Genomic DNA, 21,439 nt, shown 5'->3' with positions numbered 1-21,439 from the left:
AGAGAAAGGAAGGGGCTGGAGAGAGGCAGCAAGGATTAAGAGCACAAGCTGTTCTTTCGGAGGATTCAGGTTTGATTCCCAATATCTTCGTGAGGACTCACAGCCGTTTGTAGCTTCATTTCCAGGGGATCCAACATTGTCTTCTGATCTCTATGAGCACCAAGCATACATAATGCACATACACACACATACAATAAATCTTGATTAAAAGAAAAAGAAGTGTATTTGTGCACGTATATGAACGTACATTTGTGTATTGTGTAGGGGTAGTCAGAGAAAGACAGAGAATTTTTTTAAGAGATTTATTTATTTTTATTTATATGAGTTCACTGTAGTTGTCCTCAGACACACATCACAAGGGTGCATTGGATTCCATTACAGATAGGTGTGAGCCACCATGTGGTTGCTGGGAATTGAACTCAGGACCTCTGGCAGAGCAGTCGGTGCTCTTAACCACTGAGCCATCTCTCCAGCCCTTTTCTTTAAAAAAAAATATATTTATTTACTATTATTAAATGTAAGTACACTGTAGTTGTCTTCAGACAGACCAAAAGAAGGTGTCAATGGTTGTGGGCCACGATATGGTTGCTGAGATTTGAACTTCAGAAGAGCAGTTGGCGCTCTTAACCACTGAGCCATCTCTCCAGCCCCCAAGACAGAGAATATTAAAAACAAAACAGAGGTGGGGGAAGGGTGGTGACTTTAGTCAGTGACGAGGTGCTGCTCAAGCTTGACCCAGCTGCCAAAAACAAAAAAACGAAACAAAACAAAACAAAACAAAAAAAATGTGCAGGACTGCGGAGCCAGGGCGAACAACAGTCTTTAGAGCTGCGTCCAGATGAATTCAGAAGATCCGTGAGGAGCTAAGTGCCTCAGCCTTGAGTGACTTATTTGGTGCTTTTGGACAGAGGTCAGCGGGGTGATGGTTTGGAGGAAGGGCTGTGTGCACAGCCACATCTAAACAAGGGCATAGGAAATAGTTCCTGTATGAGCCGCACCTCGGCCTCCTAGCAGGGCTGGCTGAGGTCAGTGAGGCCTCTCCAGAACTGGGAAGCTTTTGGCAGTAAGTCCAATGACCACTCCGTTCCTATTTTTATAACAGGGGTGAGGACAGAGTCTCTCCTCTGGCCCTGTGAGGTGACCACTTGCCCTCCAGACTTTGAGAATGAAGCAAGCTCTTACCACTTTTCCTGATCCCTGTGACAGCTCCCCTCCACCCCCGGCATTACAAGTCTTAGAGGAGGGGGGGTTCTATCCTACAAATGTCACAAAGCATCCCCACCCCCTGTTTATATAATTATGAGTGCAGAGAAATGGTCCTGAGCACAAATGAGCTACTTGAGTAAATGTGTATAGGCTGGAATTTCCAACCCCAAGTAGCCTACTATCCAATAAAAAAAGACAGATCTCTCAACACCTGCTTCTTTATGTGTACAAACAGATTTGAGGCTTAGCTGATCTATAACAAAGCACATATGTAAGGTACAGTCTGATGAAAGTAGATGTGAGGAGACACTTTGAAGCCATCGCCACACATGCCCACTAGCTAAATCAGAGGTTCTCAAACTGTGGATCTCAACCCTCTGAGGTTTGAACTAGTCCTTTACAGAGGTTGCCTAAGCCTGTCAGAAAACACAGGTGTTTACATTATGATTCGTAGCAGTAGCAAAATTACAGTGTGAAGTAACAACGAACATAACTTTATGGTTGGGTTCACTACAACATGAGGAACTGTATTAAAGGGTGGAAGTATCAAGAAGGTTGAGAACCACTGCTTTAAATGGACCCCCCTCCCTTTACTCTTATTTAATGTCTGCTGTGACCTGAACTGCCCTAGGCATAACTGCTATGTTTGGGGGTTCCCAGGGAAGAGGGAACATCAGGACTCAGGAGTGATGGAGAGACCTTAATAAGAAAGCCGGGAGTGTTGGGTCATTCCGAGATGATTTAACTAGCCTGCGATGCTGAGAGATGAACCACTCTGCTCGAGCCCAGTGCCCTCTGGTCTATAACTAATGGACCCATACAGCACTGTGTGTTCACAGAACAGCACAGACCCACTTGCTACTCCTTAGGCTGGCACAGATTATGCTGCTCTCTACAGCTTTGTTTTCAGCCACATCTGGGCCTGGCTACAGTGGGCCCCATGTGAGGAAAATGCATGCAGTCTAACCATAGCCTGTAACCAAAGAGAAGGGTGGGCCCCTTTGGGAGGTGGGCTGTGTGGGGAATCAAAGGTCAGTAACTGGGTTCATGGCTTGCAGAGAGGAAAAGGGTGGATGCCTTACAGTGGAGGTTCTTCTCTGGATACTGCTTCCTCGGAGCCTTCCTTGGGTAACATTTAACACATTAGACCTGGAAGGGATCTTAAATCAAAAACCCTGCCTCCCACACACAGTAAGAAGCCTCGGGTGTATGTGATGGCTGCCGTTGTCACTTCACGATGCCCACTTAGAAGTTGATGCCCACAAGAAGTATCAGGAAACAACTGCCATTGTTTCACCTCCTGCCGTCTAATCTGAGGAAGGGGAGGGAACTTGCTCAGACGAATCCCTGATACAACTGACTAAATGATTGAGAAACCATGGCTACTCGTTTCTGAGTAAAGCCGGCTGTCCTGAGGCCTCTCCAGTCAGCCTAGTTTGTATGCCTGCCGAATATTCCTAATTTCGGCAGAATTTCCAAGAAGTGAGCAGGTGACCTAGTGGGGCTCTCTAGTTTTGGAACCAGAAGATTATTTTGCTTTACCTAGCATGTTCTATTTGTTTCCTCTATAAACATGTACTTTGGAAGTACCCAAAATAAGGCAAGACCTCCATCTCTCCCATGGCCCTCATTTCTATAGGCTTGGTTGAATGTTTATTCTTGCATGGTTACATTCTCTTTGCATTTGTGGGGCCATGTCAGTGCAGTAATAGAGGTGTGCCGAATCACACTTAGCATTTGTCCTGGAATGCATGTGACCAATTGTGACACCTTATGCATATCTTTAACCTCTGACTTCCATTTATACTTCAACAAAACAAGAGATTTGGGACTGACTCGGTGCCATCTGCCTTCTGCTCCCATGTTGCATTTGTCATGCTCAGTACATTCCCTGAACAGAAACATCTTTCAAGGGATGACAAGGTGGTGTGGCACAGTTATGGCTGTGGTAGCTGTGGCAGAGGCAGCGGAGGTAGCTGAGATATAGAGAAACCTTTTAAGGAAACCCATCCAAATCTCCACAGCAATTTGATAAAGTCTCATGCTCCAAATACTTACTGCCTTTCCCTGAGACTTGCCACACTGGATAATATCGAGCCTTTCCCTTTCATAGTTCAAAGGTTCTGAAATACCGTTTGTTGTTTTGTTCTCCATGCTCCCCTTGTGTGTGAAGTAGGTCTTCCTACAGCATTGCTGCATTCGGGGATTGTGGAGATTAACAAACTTTTCTTAGATAATTTCCTAAGTACCTTTCAGCTTTAGAAAGCCAAGCTGCTGCCAAGTGAACCCACTTGGATGTAATGGGCAGTACAGGTGAAGGTACCTGGACACTGAGTGCCCACTGCTTCCACTGTGTAGGTTTCTTCATTGCTCTCTGTATGACTGAACTCCTGGTGTAGTCTTCACCCACTGCAGCCTGCTGAAACCATGCCATGTGTTTGGGATGCTCTCTTACTGTCCTAGTTTGTGTTTCTGATGCTGTGATATAAGATTAACCAAAAGGACTTGGGGACATAAGAGTTTGCTTCCTCTTAAGCTCCTGAGTCAGAGTCCATCCCTGAGGGAAGGGAGGGCAGGAACTCAAGGCAGAACCTGGAGGCAGGAATGGAAGCAGAGACCACAGATAGGTTGGGTGAAGGCAACTCCTTAATTAAGAGTCCTTTTCCCGTGTGTGTCTAGGACCATGTCTGAAACCAGCATCCTTGTGTGTAGCCTTGTTTCAAATGATTTCTGTTAACTGATAATGAGACTACATTAAGAATTGATATTTGAGAGAAGTTGCAATTAAGATATAGACTCATTAAGATATAGACTTACTCCTTATAAGTAAGCAGGTTGTGCAGTGCCCTTGGGTAAGTCGAAGGAGGTCAAATTGAGGTCACACCTGCTGGTTGGATGGGAAGGGGAAGCCTCCACAGGAAAGGGTCTTTGAAAACCGTATCTATCTTTGAAGTCACCCCAGAGCATAGTCATTATTTCTAGTGTCCTAGGGAAGGCTAGCAATCTTTTCTTGTCACCTTCCACATCCAAGCCACTTACTATCTGCTTTGTATCACAACTAGGAGCTTGTCTTTTTAATCTAATTTTATTTATGTTGTTACCTCATGTTTTGTGTATGGGTGTTTTATCTGCACGTACGTCTGTGTACCATCTGTGTCTCTGGAACCCACAGAGTACAGAGGAGAGTGCTGGATCGCCTGGAGCTGGAGTTGTTACAGGTGGTTGCGAGCACATGTGCTGGAAATTGAACCTGGGTCCTTTGGAAGAGCAGCCAGTGTTCTTAACGGCTGAGCCACCACCTCTCCAGCCCCATGTCTTATTCCTTTGTAAAACATGGGGTCAGAAATACTTCCTATCCTATTCAGATGCACACGTATGCGTTTTATTTTCTTGGAATTATGTACAAATAAAGTAACCATAGTTTTCATGTTAATCACTCTGAGGAAAGTTACATGAGGTACCAGTGGGTGAAGGCCTTCACCTAGTCCTCAGGCCCCTGGGGAATGGCTGTGTGCATGTGTTCTTTGAGAATGTTTGCCCTGTTAGACATATTAGCATGTCAAGACATCCCCAGGATGCCCCATTTCTGGGCACTCCTCACTGCTGGTCCCTGCTCTCTCTCCAAGCTATAAATAGTTCTCTGATCACTCCCTAGAGCCCAAACCAGAACCCAAAGTGGAGTGGCCAGACTCAGGGTGCTCCGTTGAAGAGAAGTCCCACTAGCTCCCCTTCTGCTCAGGACATGGGCCCATTGTCTCTTCTCTTCCCCTGACCTCTAGCCCAGTGTCCTGGAAGCCAGCAGTAGCCTGACTCCACAGTCATTTGTCAAAGTGAAGGGCTTTTGTAGTAATCACAATACCAACTCATGATATGTGTTTGACTGTCAGCTTTGAAAGTGTTCTCACACCCACAACCTTAGAGGTTTTCTGGTTCAGCCCTTCCTTTCACACAGAAAATTTTGTACCAGAGCAAAGAACTACCTAAAGTCACCCAGTTGGCGGTTCATCCCTTGGGCTATCATTTGCCTCATGTGGTAAGCATTGGTCATGTGGTAAGGCATGGGTAGGCATTGGTCTAAGCTCTGCCCTACAGGTAGAAAAGAGCCAAGATGTGGAGAGTTTTGCCTGAGAGAAAAGGGGGTGGGCAGCACCAGAAAATGGCATTTTTCTCTAAGGCCAGTGCTGCCCCCACCAGCACTACCCCCGAAACATATACACAGGGGAGGAAGGGAAAGAGGGAGGGAGACACGCATATATGTACTGGCAAATGCTCACACAGTCATACGTGCTAGCAAATGCGACTATACACAGTCTGTCTTTTAGAGACTTCTTGCTATACAGGAGAGACAGCAACATGTGCCAGCATCCTACAGAGCAGCTCAAGGGTCTGAGGACAAGTGTAACTTTCTACACGCCCTTACCACATCTATGGTAAATGACCAAGCGTCGGGCAGGCTGCTGGAGGGCTATACTGAGTCTCCATGGAATTCAGTTGTCTCGCCCTTTTTCGTTGGGAGGGAGCTTTCCAAAAGAGCTGCCACCTTCCAGGAGGCCAAGAGGGCAAGGTCCTTACTGGGCAGTTTGTAATTTCCTGCTTTCTTTGGAGAAAGGTTCTGGTGCCACTGGTCTCCTCCCCTCCTCCCCAGACCTAAGCCAGCGAACCTCTCCACCTCTTGTTGACTGGGCTCAGGGCAAGGAAGTGTGTCGCTTCCCCGCCCCCTTGACACAGAACACTGCGTTCTGAATTATTTCCAGCCTGCCGGCCCTGGGAATTTGTACTCACTTTTCATTTCCTCCCCTTGCACATTAGAAACATTAGATCCTGAAAATAATCCAAGTCATAATGTCCCGCTGGTTGTGCGTGGGTGTGTTTCCCCCAAAACTGCTTCTCTTCTCTTCCCTTCTCTTCTCTTCTCTCTTCTCCACTCCACTTCTCTCCTCTCCTCTCCCCTCCCCTCCCCTCCCCCCTCTCACACACCACATACACACACACACACACACACACACACACACATACACACACTTTTCCTTCCTCTACTCTCATATTTCAGCTCCAACTTGTATCCTGGCTGGAGCATTCTTTGGGGGAATGTGGGTGAACAACACGGAGATAGGGTTGTTAGGAGTGTTCAGTGTCTGGGAGTCTTTGACTCTCCACTCTGGTCCTGTCACAGGGTCAGAGGGCATGAATCCCACAAGTGCTATGTGTAAAATCTACCTGTGCAGCCTCTGCTCATGAATGGATCCCATCCAGAAAAGGAAATCCAATTGTAGGCAGGAGGTCTGTCCAGAGCAGGCACAGAACAGCACCTAAGAAACATTAGCTAACTAATTTATAAATAGTCACTGAGTGCTGGCCACCTGCAGTGCACCCTGCCATCTTCTGAGTAGCATTGGATGGGAACATAGATGCAGTTCCTCGTATCTTATGAGAAAGAGATGGCTTTGATCCATGGGTGAGTCAAGATACCAAGGTACTTGTTCCTACTGAGGCAGGATTAGGAGGTAAGTGTATATAGGAGAGAGAGTAGGTGTGGTCTAAACAAAACAGAAAGCATGTTAGGTCTGTTCCTGTCCTAGAAGTAAAGGAATGGCTGGGGTACTCTCTTCCTTCGTTTTTTGAAGACAGAATCTTGCTGTGTAGCCCAGGTTAGCCTCAGACTCAGGATTCTCTACCCCCTGCCTCTTGAGAGTTAGATTATAGGCATGCACTAACAGTGTGGGCTTGAATCCCCTTTTGAAAGAGCCAGGAACTCTCTGGCATCATTTATAAACTACAGCAAGATGTGTCTGTTTAGGGTAGGGTGCTTCAACCCAGGGATTTTGTTTTGAACCATCCACTTCCTTCTTTTTCTTTATTGAGACCATCACCACCTACTTCCTTCTTCCTTACCTCCTGCCCCGGCAGGTGCACGTCCTTAGCACAGCCCATCCCACAGAGAGCTCAAGCCACAGAAGCCAGCCAAGGTTTGTAGAGACAGCACTAAGTTTGGAATCAGGGAAGCCTGGGTTTGAATCCCAGCTTGACCATTCACTGTGTGCCTGCGCCTGGGTTTCAGTGTTTTTATCTGTAAAATATTAATCTTAATAAATGCCTTGGGATTATTATATGGATAAAGGAAACTGTGTGTGTGTACATGGAGTCCAGTAGACTTACAGAGGCAGGCCTAACATAGCCTATAAAGATGTTATAAAGATGGGGTCCAGAAAAAGATAGATGGATGGATGGATGGATGGATGGATGGGTTTTTCTTATGGGGCATATGGGGTAGATAGAGATTATAGCCTTATCCATAAGGATACCAGAGTAGACTATGGACAACAGAACATGAGGCCAGTTAGGGACCAGGTGATTGGAAGAACTAAGAAGGGATTCTTGAAAAGGAGTTGGCCTATGGCTATCAGTCCCAAGGTCTCATGCTGGCATAGGGAAAGGAAATGAAGGCTTCTGACCATGACCTTTGACAATTGTTGCTGAATATTAGCTGATTCATTAGTATCAAGCCACATGCTAGGGATGGGTAACTGGAAGATCAACTATGCCCTCTCATGCTGAGGAAGAGCCACCAAATCTCCAGGTGCCGATTGCTGCTGTGGGAACTTAGATAGGGACCTGTTTAGCTCAGTTTGGGTTTTCGGAAAGGAAAGGGTATGGACAGGAGGTGTTCTGGCAATATCCGTGGTCCAGTGCTGTTGGAGCTGAGGATACACAGGGAGGAAGGCAAGAGGCAGCTGGCAGGGGTAGTGCCTACTTCTCGGATTGTGAGAGGGCCAGCAATCTACAGCAGTGACTCTAAAAGCTGCTTCCCATGACTGCTTAGGTCCTATCAGGGCCACCTGAGAGTCCTGGAGGTTCTGTACCAGGTCCAGTCTTTTCTAGGGTGGAACTCTCTTGCAGCCTCCTTTACTAACCTGCATTCTCCCAGACTCTGCTGAACATTCCCAGGGTTAAGGAGACCACAGCTTTGAGACCTAGCCCATGCCCACAGTGACACAGCCACAATTGTAAGAAGGGACTCGAGCACAGAGTCCTGAAACTTTCATCCAGTGGTCCCAGCACTGTCCCTGCCATGCACCAGAACCAGTCTCCTCTGCTCCCTTAGGACAGTCCTTCAGCATCTGGGTAGGTCCTCATAATTTCTTCCCATCTTCTTTACTCCATACAAAGACCCTTGAGTTATTTCAGTTTGTAGTCATTGATGTGGGCCTTGACTCTCAGTATAGCATTCCTGGGAGCAGCTTTTCAAATAGGAGAGGAGGGAGGAGTCTGAGACCCTTGGCCCTGTTTACAGAGGCAAGGAAAAGATTTTTGTCTGCAGTGGTAAGAGGTGAAGTTGCTTCTTGTACTTCAACCTGGAAACCCTGGGCCCTACCCATCCAGAGAGGAGAGACACATCATCAGAGAGCCTCATACACAAACACAGGAGGTTGTCTTCCCACGTATAATTAATTGTAGGGATGAACTTCCAGTTTGAGTGTATTGGGTTAGCAGTTTCCGGTGCCCAGGTCAGCGATGGTCTCCATTCCTCAAGGAAAAACCCAACTCAGGGGCATGAATTGTTCCAACTTCATCTCTGGGTCCCATTGATCTTTTTAAGCACAGCTGAAGCTGCATCGCCTTGTCATGGAAAGAGTTAAAAACCACCCCTACCTATGGTTAGGCATCTTAACTCCATGGACAACTACCTGTGGTTAGAATCCCATCATAGCTTCTTCCTTCATGGTCGTATTCCATGATCCTCAAGAAATCCCAATGTGGTGCTCTTTGGCTAGCTCCCGGACACTCCTTAGTAAACCCTTTTTTCCAGCAATGTCCTGGCATGTGGGGAGGGAGGGAGGGAGGGGGAGAGAGAGGGAGGAGGTCATAAACTTTTCCAGTAAAGAGGGAAAGAGGCTGGTTTCTGCATGCTGACCAGGTTGGTCCCATCACAAGGTTATTTATCCCACCTGCAAACTTCTGGAAAGCTGACTTTATTAGGAGGTATCAAGAGTAAGCACACGCTCCCCATTGGCCCTGGCTGTCCCATCTGGTCTTCAAACTATGAGCTCACAGGCCTCATTTCTCAGTTGCACTGCAATGCCTGCAGGTCACAGCCAGCTTTTTGATAACTCTGGATTCCCGGGAGGCACATTCTGCCCTCCCTTGGCTGGCTGTCAGAATCAAACATTTTGAACACTGACTCTGAGCTGGCACAAGAGCACCACCTACTGCTGAGTAGTCCAAGGGCTTCTTTTAAGGCCCTTGCTGTTTGGAACTGGAATTGTAGAGTTTCATCTCACAGCAGAGAGTCTGTGGCAGAACCTGGCATGGTCCTTCTACAGGAACACAGTCAGGGGCAGGTGGAGTGACAGAGAGGATGTGAGAGGCAAATCCTGGAGACAAGGGAAGGAAGCGAATCCAAGGGGTGATCCTGTGTCAGAGAGGAAAGGGAGGGAATGCCAAGGCCATGAGTTCGATGGCTGCCAAGGAGGAATGAGAACACAATTTGCAGTATTTTGGAGGAATGATAGATACCCAAATGAAATGTAAAGTATAATGTTTTCCAAGGCACAGAAGAGTGGAAGAGATGAAGATTTCTAAAGCATGAATGTGCATCATGAGGTCCTTGCATTCTGCCCTACCATCAAGGACAGCAGACTCTCTAAACCTTACACATGGGAGTTCACCTTAGTCTTGTGAGAAGTGGCCTGACTCCCCTCTACTCAGGAAGGTGCTTCTCAGCTCTGCACAGTAAGCTTTGTCCGAGGGTGTCTGGAAGCCAAGCACCTCCTCACATATGTACTTGACACTTGCTCCCCGTGTGTTCGTTCCTTCCAGAACTCAAACCTGCTGATGTTTAAGGGAGTGTCTGGCCCTCTTCCTCAGATCTTTAAGGTTAAGTCTACCTGGCGCACATCCCTTCAACATAGCATCCATCTCTCCTGAGCAGAGATCCCAGAAGGCAGGCTGCCTCCTGCTCAACCCCGTGGAGTCTTGTTCCCAGATGTGAGAATGATTGGCACGTCTGATTTTAGGGTGCGTAGGAGGACTGGATGAGAACATCAACCAGACACTCCAATTTTACAGTAAAGATAATAAGTCCCATTTACTGAGTCTATCCTGTATGCCAGGAACGCCATTAGTTCATCTAAATTAACCTGCCAAGGGGCCAGATCTCGGTGGATGCCTAAATTTAGTTCTGGGATAAAGTCAGGCACTATTTTCTCAGCTTCTTAAATAGGATTTGACCTCCTCAGTTCTACATTTTGGGAAGTGAGGGGAGTGCATTCCCTTACTCTGTTCCTGAAAATATTTTATCAGTGTTTGTGGTTTAAATGGAAAGAATTTGGCCACTCAGAGTCAATATCCCTGGGCTGCCTGGGCTGCCTCGTGGCTTGGCTGGTTGTGCTTCTCATCTGCTTGACTTACTGGATGCTGGGTGACCATTCCACTCTCTCAGGACGGCAGTGCCTTGGGTTTCAGTGTATCCAGGCACACAGGTTGGAAATGAAATGCAAAAACAACAACCACAAAGAAAACAAACAAACAAAAAAATGATGTTTACTGCTTGAAAATATTTATGTGAGCAAAAGAATAGGGAAACGCTTCATCCTAGTTCCTGGGGTAAGGAGGACAAGAGTCAGGAGAAAGGCCTTTTGAGGCCGAGTCAGAGTATGTGCCCCTCCAGACAGAGCTGGGCTGCAGTGCAGCTGTCAAGAACAGGGTGTGATTTTAACATGAGGTTTTGCAGCCTGGGTTTCTCTAATCAGAAAGCAACTGCTTTCTGTGCTGTGGGCTTACTCTGTCTGAGCCAAGGGAGTGGGAAGGAGCTGGCATGCATTCGGAATCTGCTGTGCATCACACTGCGTCCGGCTCCTTCTGCACGTCATCATCTTTATCTGCTTTGCCCCAGACATTTCAGGGTTTGTTGAAAAGGAAGTGGGGAGGGGAAGGAATCGGGGGAAGTGGAGGCAGAGACTGAGTGGATGAGAAATCTAAATTACATTAATTGCTTTTGTACTTAAGGTTGGGGTTAGCTTAGAGCCCCCCAGGTCAGAGGCAAAGCAAAGCTGACTGCATCCTGCTCCACTCTGTTGCTTCCATTTGCTGGAGAAGTCCCAGCACCTTGCCTTCCACATTTGCCCATTTAGGACCTTGTTTTAACTTCCTGGACCTTTGTTCAAGTGATCATGATAGATTCTCGTTTCTTTTAGAGCCAGAAGAAATTAAAATCCCAGGAGACATGAAGGACGCGTTTTTCTTCCTTCATTGTTCATGGCATACCTGCACCAGAGACAGGCTCATTCTTTCTTTAGAATAAAAGCACAAGAGTTATAGGAACACACTTTTCTTCATTCTGACTTGTTAAGCAAAGACTGGGACAAAATGGATTGAAAGCAATTAAGAAAGGGAAACTTACCACTATTTTTAATACTCACCAAGACTATAGTCATCTTGCTGGAGATGTGGCTCATGGGTAGAGAGCTTTCCTAGTTTGTTTAGTCCCCAGTGACATAACAGGACTATTACTGTTAAGCTCCTGTCTCACTGTCCCTTAGTCTGGAAAATACTGGTGGGTGAGAGCTGAAGGAATTGGGAGACTTTCAGTGTGTACCCTCCTCTTTCAAGGCTCATCAGCCCATGCTGCTTGCTGATGGTGGGGTTGAGCCTAATAGGAATTCCCTTATTACTGACACACCACAGTCTATGTAAATTGTGAAAGAAAGATGCAAGCCCATCAAAATCTCTCCTTCTGACTAAATCTTAAGGGTAGCACCAAAGAAGCTGTAGATTTTAAGAAAACCTTTCAGATGGTTCTTAATTAAGGCTATTTGATGAACTATTGAGGTAGACACTAAAGAACTTTAGGTAAAACATGTGTTGGGAGCGACTTCTATAGTCAAAGTGGGCATTAGGAGAAATTGAGACTTCAATTAGAAGGAAGGTAGTCTGGGGATTTGGGGTTGAAGCGTTTTTTGGCAGGGAAAGATGCAGGCAATGGTGTGGAAGGAGGATGCACGTGGTGCTGTATGCGTGCATGGCAGTGAATGTACTAACTGGGAAGGATGCTTGGTATAGGAGTATCATGCAGTGATGGACAGTGCAGGTGTGTAGGGGATGTCCTGCTGAGAGCAGTGTTTGCAGAAGAAACCTGGTCCAGGCAGATGACTTGTCACAGAGAAAGAACGGAGTCAGAGAGATCAGTAGGATAGACATTGCAGTGATCCAGGTAGGAGAAGCCGAGGTGTGCGTAGCAGAAGCATTGGGAATAAAAGATCTGGAGTGGGAACTCGAGAGAAGGTGCTAACATGATAGAAAGGATGTGGCAGTTTGACAAGAGGGCAGGACATCAGAGGACTACTGTATCCACAGGTGCCATGTATTCATAGGGAATCTACACATAACCCATTATTTCTGCATGTTCTTAGAAGATACTGTAATAGCGGTTTAAATGCATGGATTTTGGCATCAGACAAAGCTAGATTTGAGTTTTTAGTGTGCTAGTTTGACCGTATGACCTTGACTTGAATCTCTCTGAATCCATTCCTTTGCTTAGAAAGAGGGCTGCTGCTGGCACTTGTCACTTCTTTGAGCTGTTATAGGGATTGAGATCATGTGTATAAATCCCATGATGTGGCTCCTGGTACATAGTTATCCTTGTCAGTTATCTGAGAAGTTACAGATAGAGGGCATCCTGGAACAGGAAATTGCATGGGATATCAGTTCAGATGGACATTAGATTCTAAATTGATCTCAGTCATTTCTAAGCTGTGCAATCTTAGGCAGTGTACTATACTTCTTCCTATATCATCTCAGACCTGTGGGAAACTGATCCAGGAACCCCTGAGGAGACCTGAATCTGAGGATGTTCAAATTCCTTGTGATGAATGGCATAATATTGATAGTAACCTACAGACACCTTCCAGGGTACTTGTCTCTCTAAGTTGTCTGTAGATTCCTTAGGATGCCTTACACAGTGGAGATTGTGTGTGTGTGTGTGTGTGTGTGCGTGTGTGTGTGTGTGTGATCACAGTTAATAAGTCCCCAGATTGAAAATCCTCAGATATGAAGAACTGATAATACTAAGTTCTTACCACATTAAAACACAACTTCCAGTGCCTTTTGTAATAGCATTAACATGGAGATTGTTTGAGACCAACTGTGCAAGTCTAGTTTTTATACTGTCATAGTAAGGGTTTGAGCGACACAAAAGGGAGCCAGGAGATGGCAGCCAGGGAAGTGGAAGGCAAGTGTGGAGACATCCACGGACTTGGTGAGCTTCCAAAATTAGGAAGTTTCTGCCATTTCCAGCATGCTGAGACTAGGTATAAAACGTGATAAAAGAAAGTTCAAGTATTAGAGAACCCTTGTTTCCACAAAATCATCCGCTATTGAGCACTGGGAAAGAAGGGGGAAGCTAGACAGATCTGCAGGCAGATGGCTTGTGGCTGAGAGGCAGCTGGCTAAGAGGGCCAGCCAGGGAGTGTCAGGAAAGCATAAAACAAAACCACATCCATTCTCCATGAGAATAAACTGACAAAACAGACTTGGGAAGTAGGGGGCACCTGACTTTCTTCATGTGGGTACAGACTCAAGCAAGCAGTAAGCAGACCCCAGTACATGAACTCTCAGAGGAAGCAGACAGAGGAAAAGCTAGAGCAGCAGGGACAGAGCCCAAGTCTGAGAGCTTGGGAGAAGAGAGCACAGGGTGAGATCCTGTTGGCTGGAAACACTGAACCTCTGGACTCTCCTGTCACTTAGAAGTGCACCTCTAGATCAATTAATTAAATTCTTTGAGCCTTAGTCTTCTAGTCTGTAAAATGGATATGATGATACTGGAGATTAATAATGGGGAGACAGTTAGGCCATCACTGGGAGAATTAAGTAAATTAATATGTGTAAAATGCTTAGGGCAATATTCAGTGTGCAGAGTACTTAAAAAGTAGTAACTGTTGGGATCATTGTTGCTACCATTAGTGTTATTACTGTTGTGTGGGAAATTTGAAAGTGAAAACAAGGGATAGAGAACTAGAAGATAAGGAGAAAGTACAGTGCTGTCCTCAATCGATGTGTTCTGGCTTTGATAATGCAGACTGGTAACTCCAGGGGGTCTGAGTCTTTTATAAACATTCAGACTTACAAATCAAGGGGCAACATTTGTCACTGATCTACTAAGACTGACAGAGGATGAGAAGTGTAGCTTGCCACCAGGCAATTCTTTCAGAAGCCCAGTCCAGGCACTCAGCTCAAGTATGAGGAGATAGCATCTACCTTGACAACTGCAAGCCCGTGCTTACCAAGCAGTGCCCCTCAGGAACCTGTACATCTTGTAACACTTGACACAGCTGACAAGATCCCTGCAAAGAACAATGTTTCCTTGCAAAAGTCACCACATTCAAGTAAGCCAGAGGTTTGGTGTCCACATTAATACACATGTAGGATTTTCGTAGTTACTCCCAATTCTGGTGCAGCTTTCCAGTCAGGGAGCATCTTTATATTTCACCAAGATTCAATAACATGCTGGCTTAGCACATCTTTATTTGTTGTCATGGAAACAGGATCTCGATGCTAACTGGAGGTAAGATTACTATGCAGAAGGCAAGAGGTTTTCTCATGGTAGACATTTGTTTGTGTCATAGAGAAACCAGGACTGTTTACGTTGTGAACAGCAATTGGACCTGGGTGTTAAGGTTTAAGGAATTTGGGTGGAAGGTGAAGGAGATGTACTATGGGGTCAATAGTGTGTCTACAGACACAACCTGATTGGGGACACTGGCATCCTAGCTGATCAATGAGCAAGCAGAGATGGTGCCTCCTAGATGGACAACGGGGCTCTCCTCCCAGGAGCAAACAGGGCTTCTGACGACGTTCCCGTCTTAAAGCAGCTTCCTTTAAGAGGTGCATACACATCTGTAGGCAGACATGCCAGCAGCAGGGAAAACAGGCCCAACTGAGGACACCTTCTTTCCTTCAATCGATGTTTAGCACCATGACAGCCTGTCAGGCTGTGTCTCTGCCTCCATTAAGATCAGCAGAATGATGGGCTGTTCAGACCCCCTCCCCAACACCCTCTCTCTCTCACACACACACAGTCTGATGGACTGAATAAATGAATCAGTACAGGAGAGGTGACTGGCTACAGTAGGAGTTCTTGGAACCTAGTAACTAGGGTCACATTTTGGGGTCCTTAATATTCTCTTGTCCCTGTTTGCCTCCTTCCATCTCTCTTCTTCTCCCTCCTCCTCCTCTTTAGGAAATCAGGCAGTTCAATCCTAGGAGAGTAGATAATTGAAAACCAGGGTTGAAAGGTCTTGCAAGAGCGCACGTACACACACACACACACACACATACACACACACACACACACACACACACACACACACGAGGACTGTGTGTTACTCTATTTGTACGAGAACACAAGGTCCAAGGCAGCCAGAATTTCTGTGAAAACAGAATTGTGAAGTCAGAAGATTTGCTTGGTTCCCAGGTGCATGTGAGTGCGTGCGTGTGTGTGTGTGTGTGTGTGTGTGTGTGTGTGTGTGTGTGTAGGACCTCTCATCTTCTGTCTGAGATCCCTCTGCCAATTTTAGAATTGCATCCATGGCTTGTGCTCAGAAAGCACCTATTGAGCTATTTCTATATCCAGGATAAACTAATTCCAAAAGGGATTATGCGGGAAAAATGGCTTTTTTATAGGCATCTCTTCTGAGTGGGGGGCGGGGAGGAAACCTATTACAAACCAAAGAAAATCAGTCTCTAGTAGTGGCTGAGAGGGTTGGGGAGAGGGAGTGTGGATGCTTCCTTGCTAGGGAGGCAGATGAGGAACAAGGTCTTGCTTTGATATACTATCTCTGTGGTCAGGCCGTTCAAGGCAGTGGGAAGGCACCAGAATTCCAGGTATATCGATGGAGGGGCTCTGAGTCTTTTGTAGGCAGACACACCCACACCCAAAGGGTCCCTGCAGGAGTGAAGGCTGGTGTCTCTGGACAACTCTCTGAAGAGGCCTGTGGTTGTTCTAGTAGTGTGTCTCAGGGGAGTGGGTTGTAGTGTTTTGTGCACGTATGAACTGCAGGTGTGAGTGAGTCCCACCAGCCCATGTGGTTTTGTAGCATGAACTTTCAGCTTTGCATCCATAACTTTTGCCTCTTGTTTTGCTTTAAGTGGGGATAGGCTAGAACTTACTCATTATAGGGATTAAAAATCCATATGTGTACAGCCTTCAACAAAGCCTTTTCTAACCCCTCATTTTATTTGAGTGCCCTGGGTAGCCTAAGATTTAAAAAGTATAAGTTAATATTCTTGTTTTACAGATGAAAACTGAGGTTCAGACTCTTAATATAACTTGGCAGAGTTCACACAGCAGCCTGTAATGATTTATATTTTTCTGCTCTTTGTACTCTACTACAAGGTTTTATTTTATAATTGGCTAGAGACTTTGTTTCCCTGGGCCTAACAAGATTTACCTGCAGGAGGCTGTTGAACCTCACAGGGCACAGCTTTTATGGCTGAAGCGCTGCAGGGGTGCAGAGCACACCCCAGTATGTACTAGGATGTGTATATTCAGCCAAAGGAAACCCACTGGTTATTTTTTGTCCATTTACTTAATCAGCTCATCAAGGCTGAGCATAAGTGTCTTATTTGCAATGTAATCTATAATTAGAGAGTATACTGTACCAACAATAGTCAGGTGGTTTGAAAGTTAGACAATGATATCAGCTGCTTTTGCTAAATGCAGGAAAATAAACACAAGATTTTTACTTAATATCCCTGCTCTATGAAATAGTTATGCTTCATTAAAAACAGAACTGAGCAATAATAACCGTTTAGCTAACCCATCTTTTAAAAAATGGAAAGTCTTGTGTTTTTTTTTCCTAATTTGCATTTAAATAGATTCCTTTAATGTTGACTATTTATGAAGAACCAGATTTGTGTATTTTTACTTAAGTTAGCTAGCATAAAAAATTGCTTAGCTTAGTTAAAAGGAAACAGGAAAAAAAGCTTCAAGTAGCTTACATATAACATCTTTCTTAATAAGACCAGAAAAAAACAATGTTCTGTTCAGACAGAGGTATAATCGCATTATTTAGACATGACCATCCTAATGGCCATGCCTAAAATGATAGAATTTTGTTGTTGTTGTTGTTGTTATAGTAGACTTTGTTGAAGGGTAACATTTGTAGTTTTTCAAAAGGTTTTTCAAAAGGGCGCGGGGACATAAACAACCCAAAGCTACTGTAGCTATATTTTCTTCTGCTTTGTTCTTCCTTTACATCTTTCGGTCACTCCAGCTCAAGGGTCTTCTAGATACCAAATTCAAATGGATCAAATTGTCAATGGTCTTGGCTTGAGATTAGGACCACTTGGAAAGGTTTTTCTTCTCTGGACCTTGCAATTCTAGACTATGCCCAACCGTCATCCTCCTCTCCTCCCTCCCTCCCTCCCCACCCCCCCTCCTTTCTTAATTACTTCCAGCATTTATTGAGAGGAATACTGTTCAAGCAGCTATCCCCAGGCATCTGTGATCCTTCCCAATGGTGCAGCCATAGAGAGGTGGTAGCTGGGTACTGGAAACAGGTGGCCACAAGCACCTGTCCTTGCCTGGGACACCATGGCGCTTGCAGCCTCTCAAAGCCTGGCTGGTTGTCACTCAGTAAATGTAGCACAGGGAAGAATAATGATTTCTAGAATTTAGGCTTCATTTCTCTGAGCATGCTCTGTTGTTGCCTGATGGTAAAAGCCATGTTACACTGTTTGAGGTCACAATAAGATGACACATGCAATTGGACATCTGATCATGGACTTGAAAGCACCTGAGAAACATCGTGGCAGTGTCTAAGGAGGTGCTCTTCTCTGACTATAAAACAAGGCCAGTTTTCTTATTATGTTCCTTAATTCAATCACTGGAAATAGGAGCTATAGCAACGAATATACCTTCTAAGTTAGGAGACTCCGTGAAACTAATTTTTGTTTTGAATAGAAAAAGTATGTTTTCTATGGGTTTCAAAAATGTGCTATTTGTAAGCAAGGATGCTCACTCCCATTCTAGGGAATACTAGCCCTTGCAAATCAGAATACATGACAGAATGTATCATTTAATAAGATATATTATAATAAATATACAAAATATATTTATAGTATATAAACATAATAATATATAATATCATTTAATATAATAATATTTAATATAATATATAATGTAATAAATATGTATATATTTCAGTCAAAAACTTTAAAAAATTTAAAAAGAACATGTGTTTACATGAGACCATCTAGTGCCCAAACCAGGCCTTTTCTATCTTCCTATGACATGTGTTACTTCTTTGAAGCAGAACGAAATAGACTTTGTCAGGGTACCTCACTGGCAGGAAGCCGTCTATCAGCAGAACATGAATCTGAGGATGTCATGAGTGCCAGCGTCAGTCTGTGAGGCGCTGATCCAGCAGGGCGTACAACTGTTGTTGCAAGCTCGGTCTTACCTCTTACACTTTCCACTGCTTTCCACCTCACTTGGCCTGTGTCTAGCCCACCTCTCCCTGCAGCCCAGCAGAGGCCTGGTGCCCAGCAATGTAATCATTTTGGTGCTGCACACACATCCTCTAAATAGTTATTCAACAGAAAGTACAAGGTCACTGTTGGGCCGCTGAGATACCCAAGGGAGAACTGTCATCAGAGGTTCCAAGGGCTTCCGGCATTTCAGATTTTCATTAACTTTATTGATTCTTTTGTAAATAAGAAAGGAGGGGGGGAAATTATTTTGAAACGAGGTTTGGAGGAAGAAATTTTAAGGTGAAAAGTTGCAGAATGAGAATCTGCTAAACTCCAGCACTTTTCTTCTTTTCCCCTTCATTCTTAATGGTAACTAGGGATGGGGGAGCCCTGGCCAGCAGTGTGGGGCTCCCTAAGGCTGATAGATTCAGAATGGTGTACTCAACACAGATATCTGCTCAGCCTGTTCAGGAGCTTGCAGCCTGAAGTAAACCCTCTGCTACTTGAGTAGCTCTGGTGGGAGAGCGTCCAGACTGCAAGCTAATGTCCCTATGCTCAGGCATGAGTTGTTATCGCCCTGATGTCTCTCTCTAGGCCCCCAGACACATGAGTGTAGCTGTCGATAGGGAATGCCTGACTTAAATCCCCCTATGCCTCTCAAATGCAGGGCTATTTCTGCACGCCCCCAGCTTCTTTTTTTTTATATATATCAAAAATTTTTATTGGATATTTTCTTTATTTACATTTCAAATGTTATCCCCTTTCCCAATTTCTCTCCCTCCCAGAAACACCCTCTCACATCCTCCCTCCCCCTGCTTCTATGAGGGTATTCCTCCACCCACCTACCCACCCACTCCCACCTACCCACCCTTGATTCCCCTACACTGGGGCATCTATTGAACCTTCATAGAACCAATGACCTCTCCTTCCATTGATGCATGACAAGGCCATTCTCTGCTACATATGCAGCTGGAACCATGTGTACTCCTTTGTTGATGGCTTAGTCCCTGGGAGTTCTGGGGGGTCTGATTGATTGATATGTTGTTCTTCCTATGGGGTTGCAAACCCCTTCAACTCCTCAGTCCCTTCTCTAACTCCTCTATTAGGGACCCCGAGCTCACTCCAATGGTTGGCCACTAACATCCCCCTCTGTTTTTGTAAGGCTCTGGCAAGACCTCTCAGGAGACAGCCATATCAGACTCCTTTCAGCATGCACTTCTTGACATCCACAATAGTGTCTGGGTTTGGTAACTGTATATAGGTTGAATCCCCAGGTGGGACAGTCTCTGACACTCTCAGTTTCTAATCCTCATCCTTCAGCAGTCCCCATGGTGGTTCTTGGGGTTGCAGGAACCAGTGTACCATGGCTGGTCTCCCCAGCTCTTTCACCCTCTCTTCTCCAAATGATAATGAGCCCTTGGGAGGTCCTGACCAAAGGGGCTCTCAAACTTCCTGCTTCTCTGACTCTTCTGCGGCTCCAGGCCCTCACCTATACCTGAATTGGTGGGCCACACACTTCCCCAAGTATGCCCCCTGGCTCTCCTAGTCCATACCCCAAACTGCTGCCACAGCTCATTCATACTTTATAGGACCTCCCCCACACCTCGCTATCAACACATCCCTTCATGTGCATGTGCCCTTCATGGTCACTCTGTGCACCTGCCTCCTCAGCTACATGTTGTCAAGCCAGGCACAGTAAGCAGCACTGAGTTGCTTTCAGTGCCTGTGACATGTTGGGCTGCCCCAGTCTCCAACGTGTCACCATTCTCTCTCTGTCCAATCACTCAGCCTGCTCATCTTCAGCTTTCTGGTTCCACTCTAAGTCACCACTTAACACAGGATCGATCCCCTTTTCCAGGGAGTATGGTGTTCTTTTTCCTCTGTTCTTAGCTCACAATAGACTCTAACATATTCATAGAGCTTCACACCACACACACACACCATACACACATACATTCACACACACCATACATATATACACCACATATATGTGTGTGTGTATATATATATATGTATGTGTGTATATACATTCCATATACATACATACACACACAGAAAACAATAATAATTATAGAAGAAGAATTCATGAATTTGAAAGAGGATGTTGGGGAACTCAGAAGGAGTTGGAAGAAGAGAGGGATGTTAATGATAAAATTGTGTTATATTCAGTATGAAATTCTCAAAACAAACAAACAGAATCTGATCCACATCAGCTTTTATGTTTATAAAAACCACCTAATTTCAAGAACCTTTTCAACATTTTTGACCCTCAACCGCCTTGGGCATGGCAGGTATCCCATACATACCTTGGGATAATAAACACCACCATCCCATCTTAATTCTTGCCCCCATGGTCTCTCTTCCCTAGGCTCTGTAGAGAAACAGAAGCTCCCTGTAAATTTGTATGCTAAAGAAATGCGGATTCTCCTGTAAAGCCAGACTGTGGCCCACCCAGACTCTAGGGGGGGTGGCAGCTTCTCCCTGGGAAATAGCTGGAGGGCTTTATTCTTCTCTGTAGCTTTGAATGCTTTGTCCTGCTTGACCTATGGCCTTTCTCATCACTCTGTACCTTCTTTTCCCTTCTAGATGTTCGACTGGATAAGCCACAACAAGGAGTTGTTTCTTCAGAGCCACACAGAGATCGGAGTCAGCTACCAGCATGCACTAGACCTCCAGACACAGCACAATCACTTTGCCATGAACTCCATGGTGAGTGGAAAAGCCATTCTCAACACACCTCTGGGACAGGAGGAGGAGGAGGAGGAGG

The 21,439-nt window shown here is 45.4% G+C and overlaps 1 protein-coding gene across 22 annotated transcripts in view; it reads left to right on the top strand.

Moving 5' to 3' along the window:
- Kalrn (kalirin RhoGEF kinase) overlaps positions 1–21,439 on the top strand; it is a 604,914-nt gene that overhangs the window by 216,665 nt on the left and 366,810 nt on the right. For all 22 annotated transcript variants that reach the window (XM_031363740.1, XM_031363737.1, XM_031363736.1 and 19 more), the window contains exon 6: positions 21,259–21,381. In XM_031363740.1, the coding sequence (XP_031219600.1) occupies positions 21,259–21,381 (123 nt within the window). The remainder of the gene's footprint in view (positions 1–21,258; positions 21,382–21,439) is intronic.

The sequence above is a fragment of the Mastomys coucha genome, unplaced genomic scaffold, assembly GCF_008632895.1.
Source record: "Mastomys coucha isolate ucsf_1 unplaced genomic scaffold, UCSF_Mcou_1 pScaffold12, whole genome shotgun sequence".
NCBI classification, from domain to species: domain Eukaryota; kingdom Metazoa; phylum Chordata; class Mammalia; order Rodentia; family Muridae; genus Mastomys; species Mastomys coucha.
Note: the sequence above shows the minus strand (reverse complement) of the source record. Positions and strands in the feature narration are given on the sequence as shown.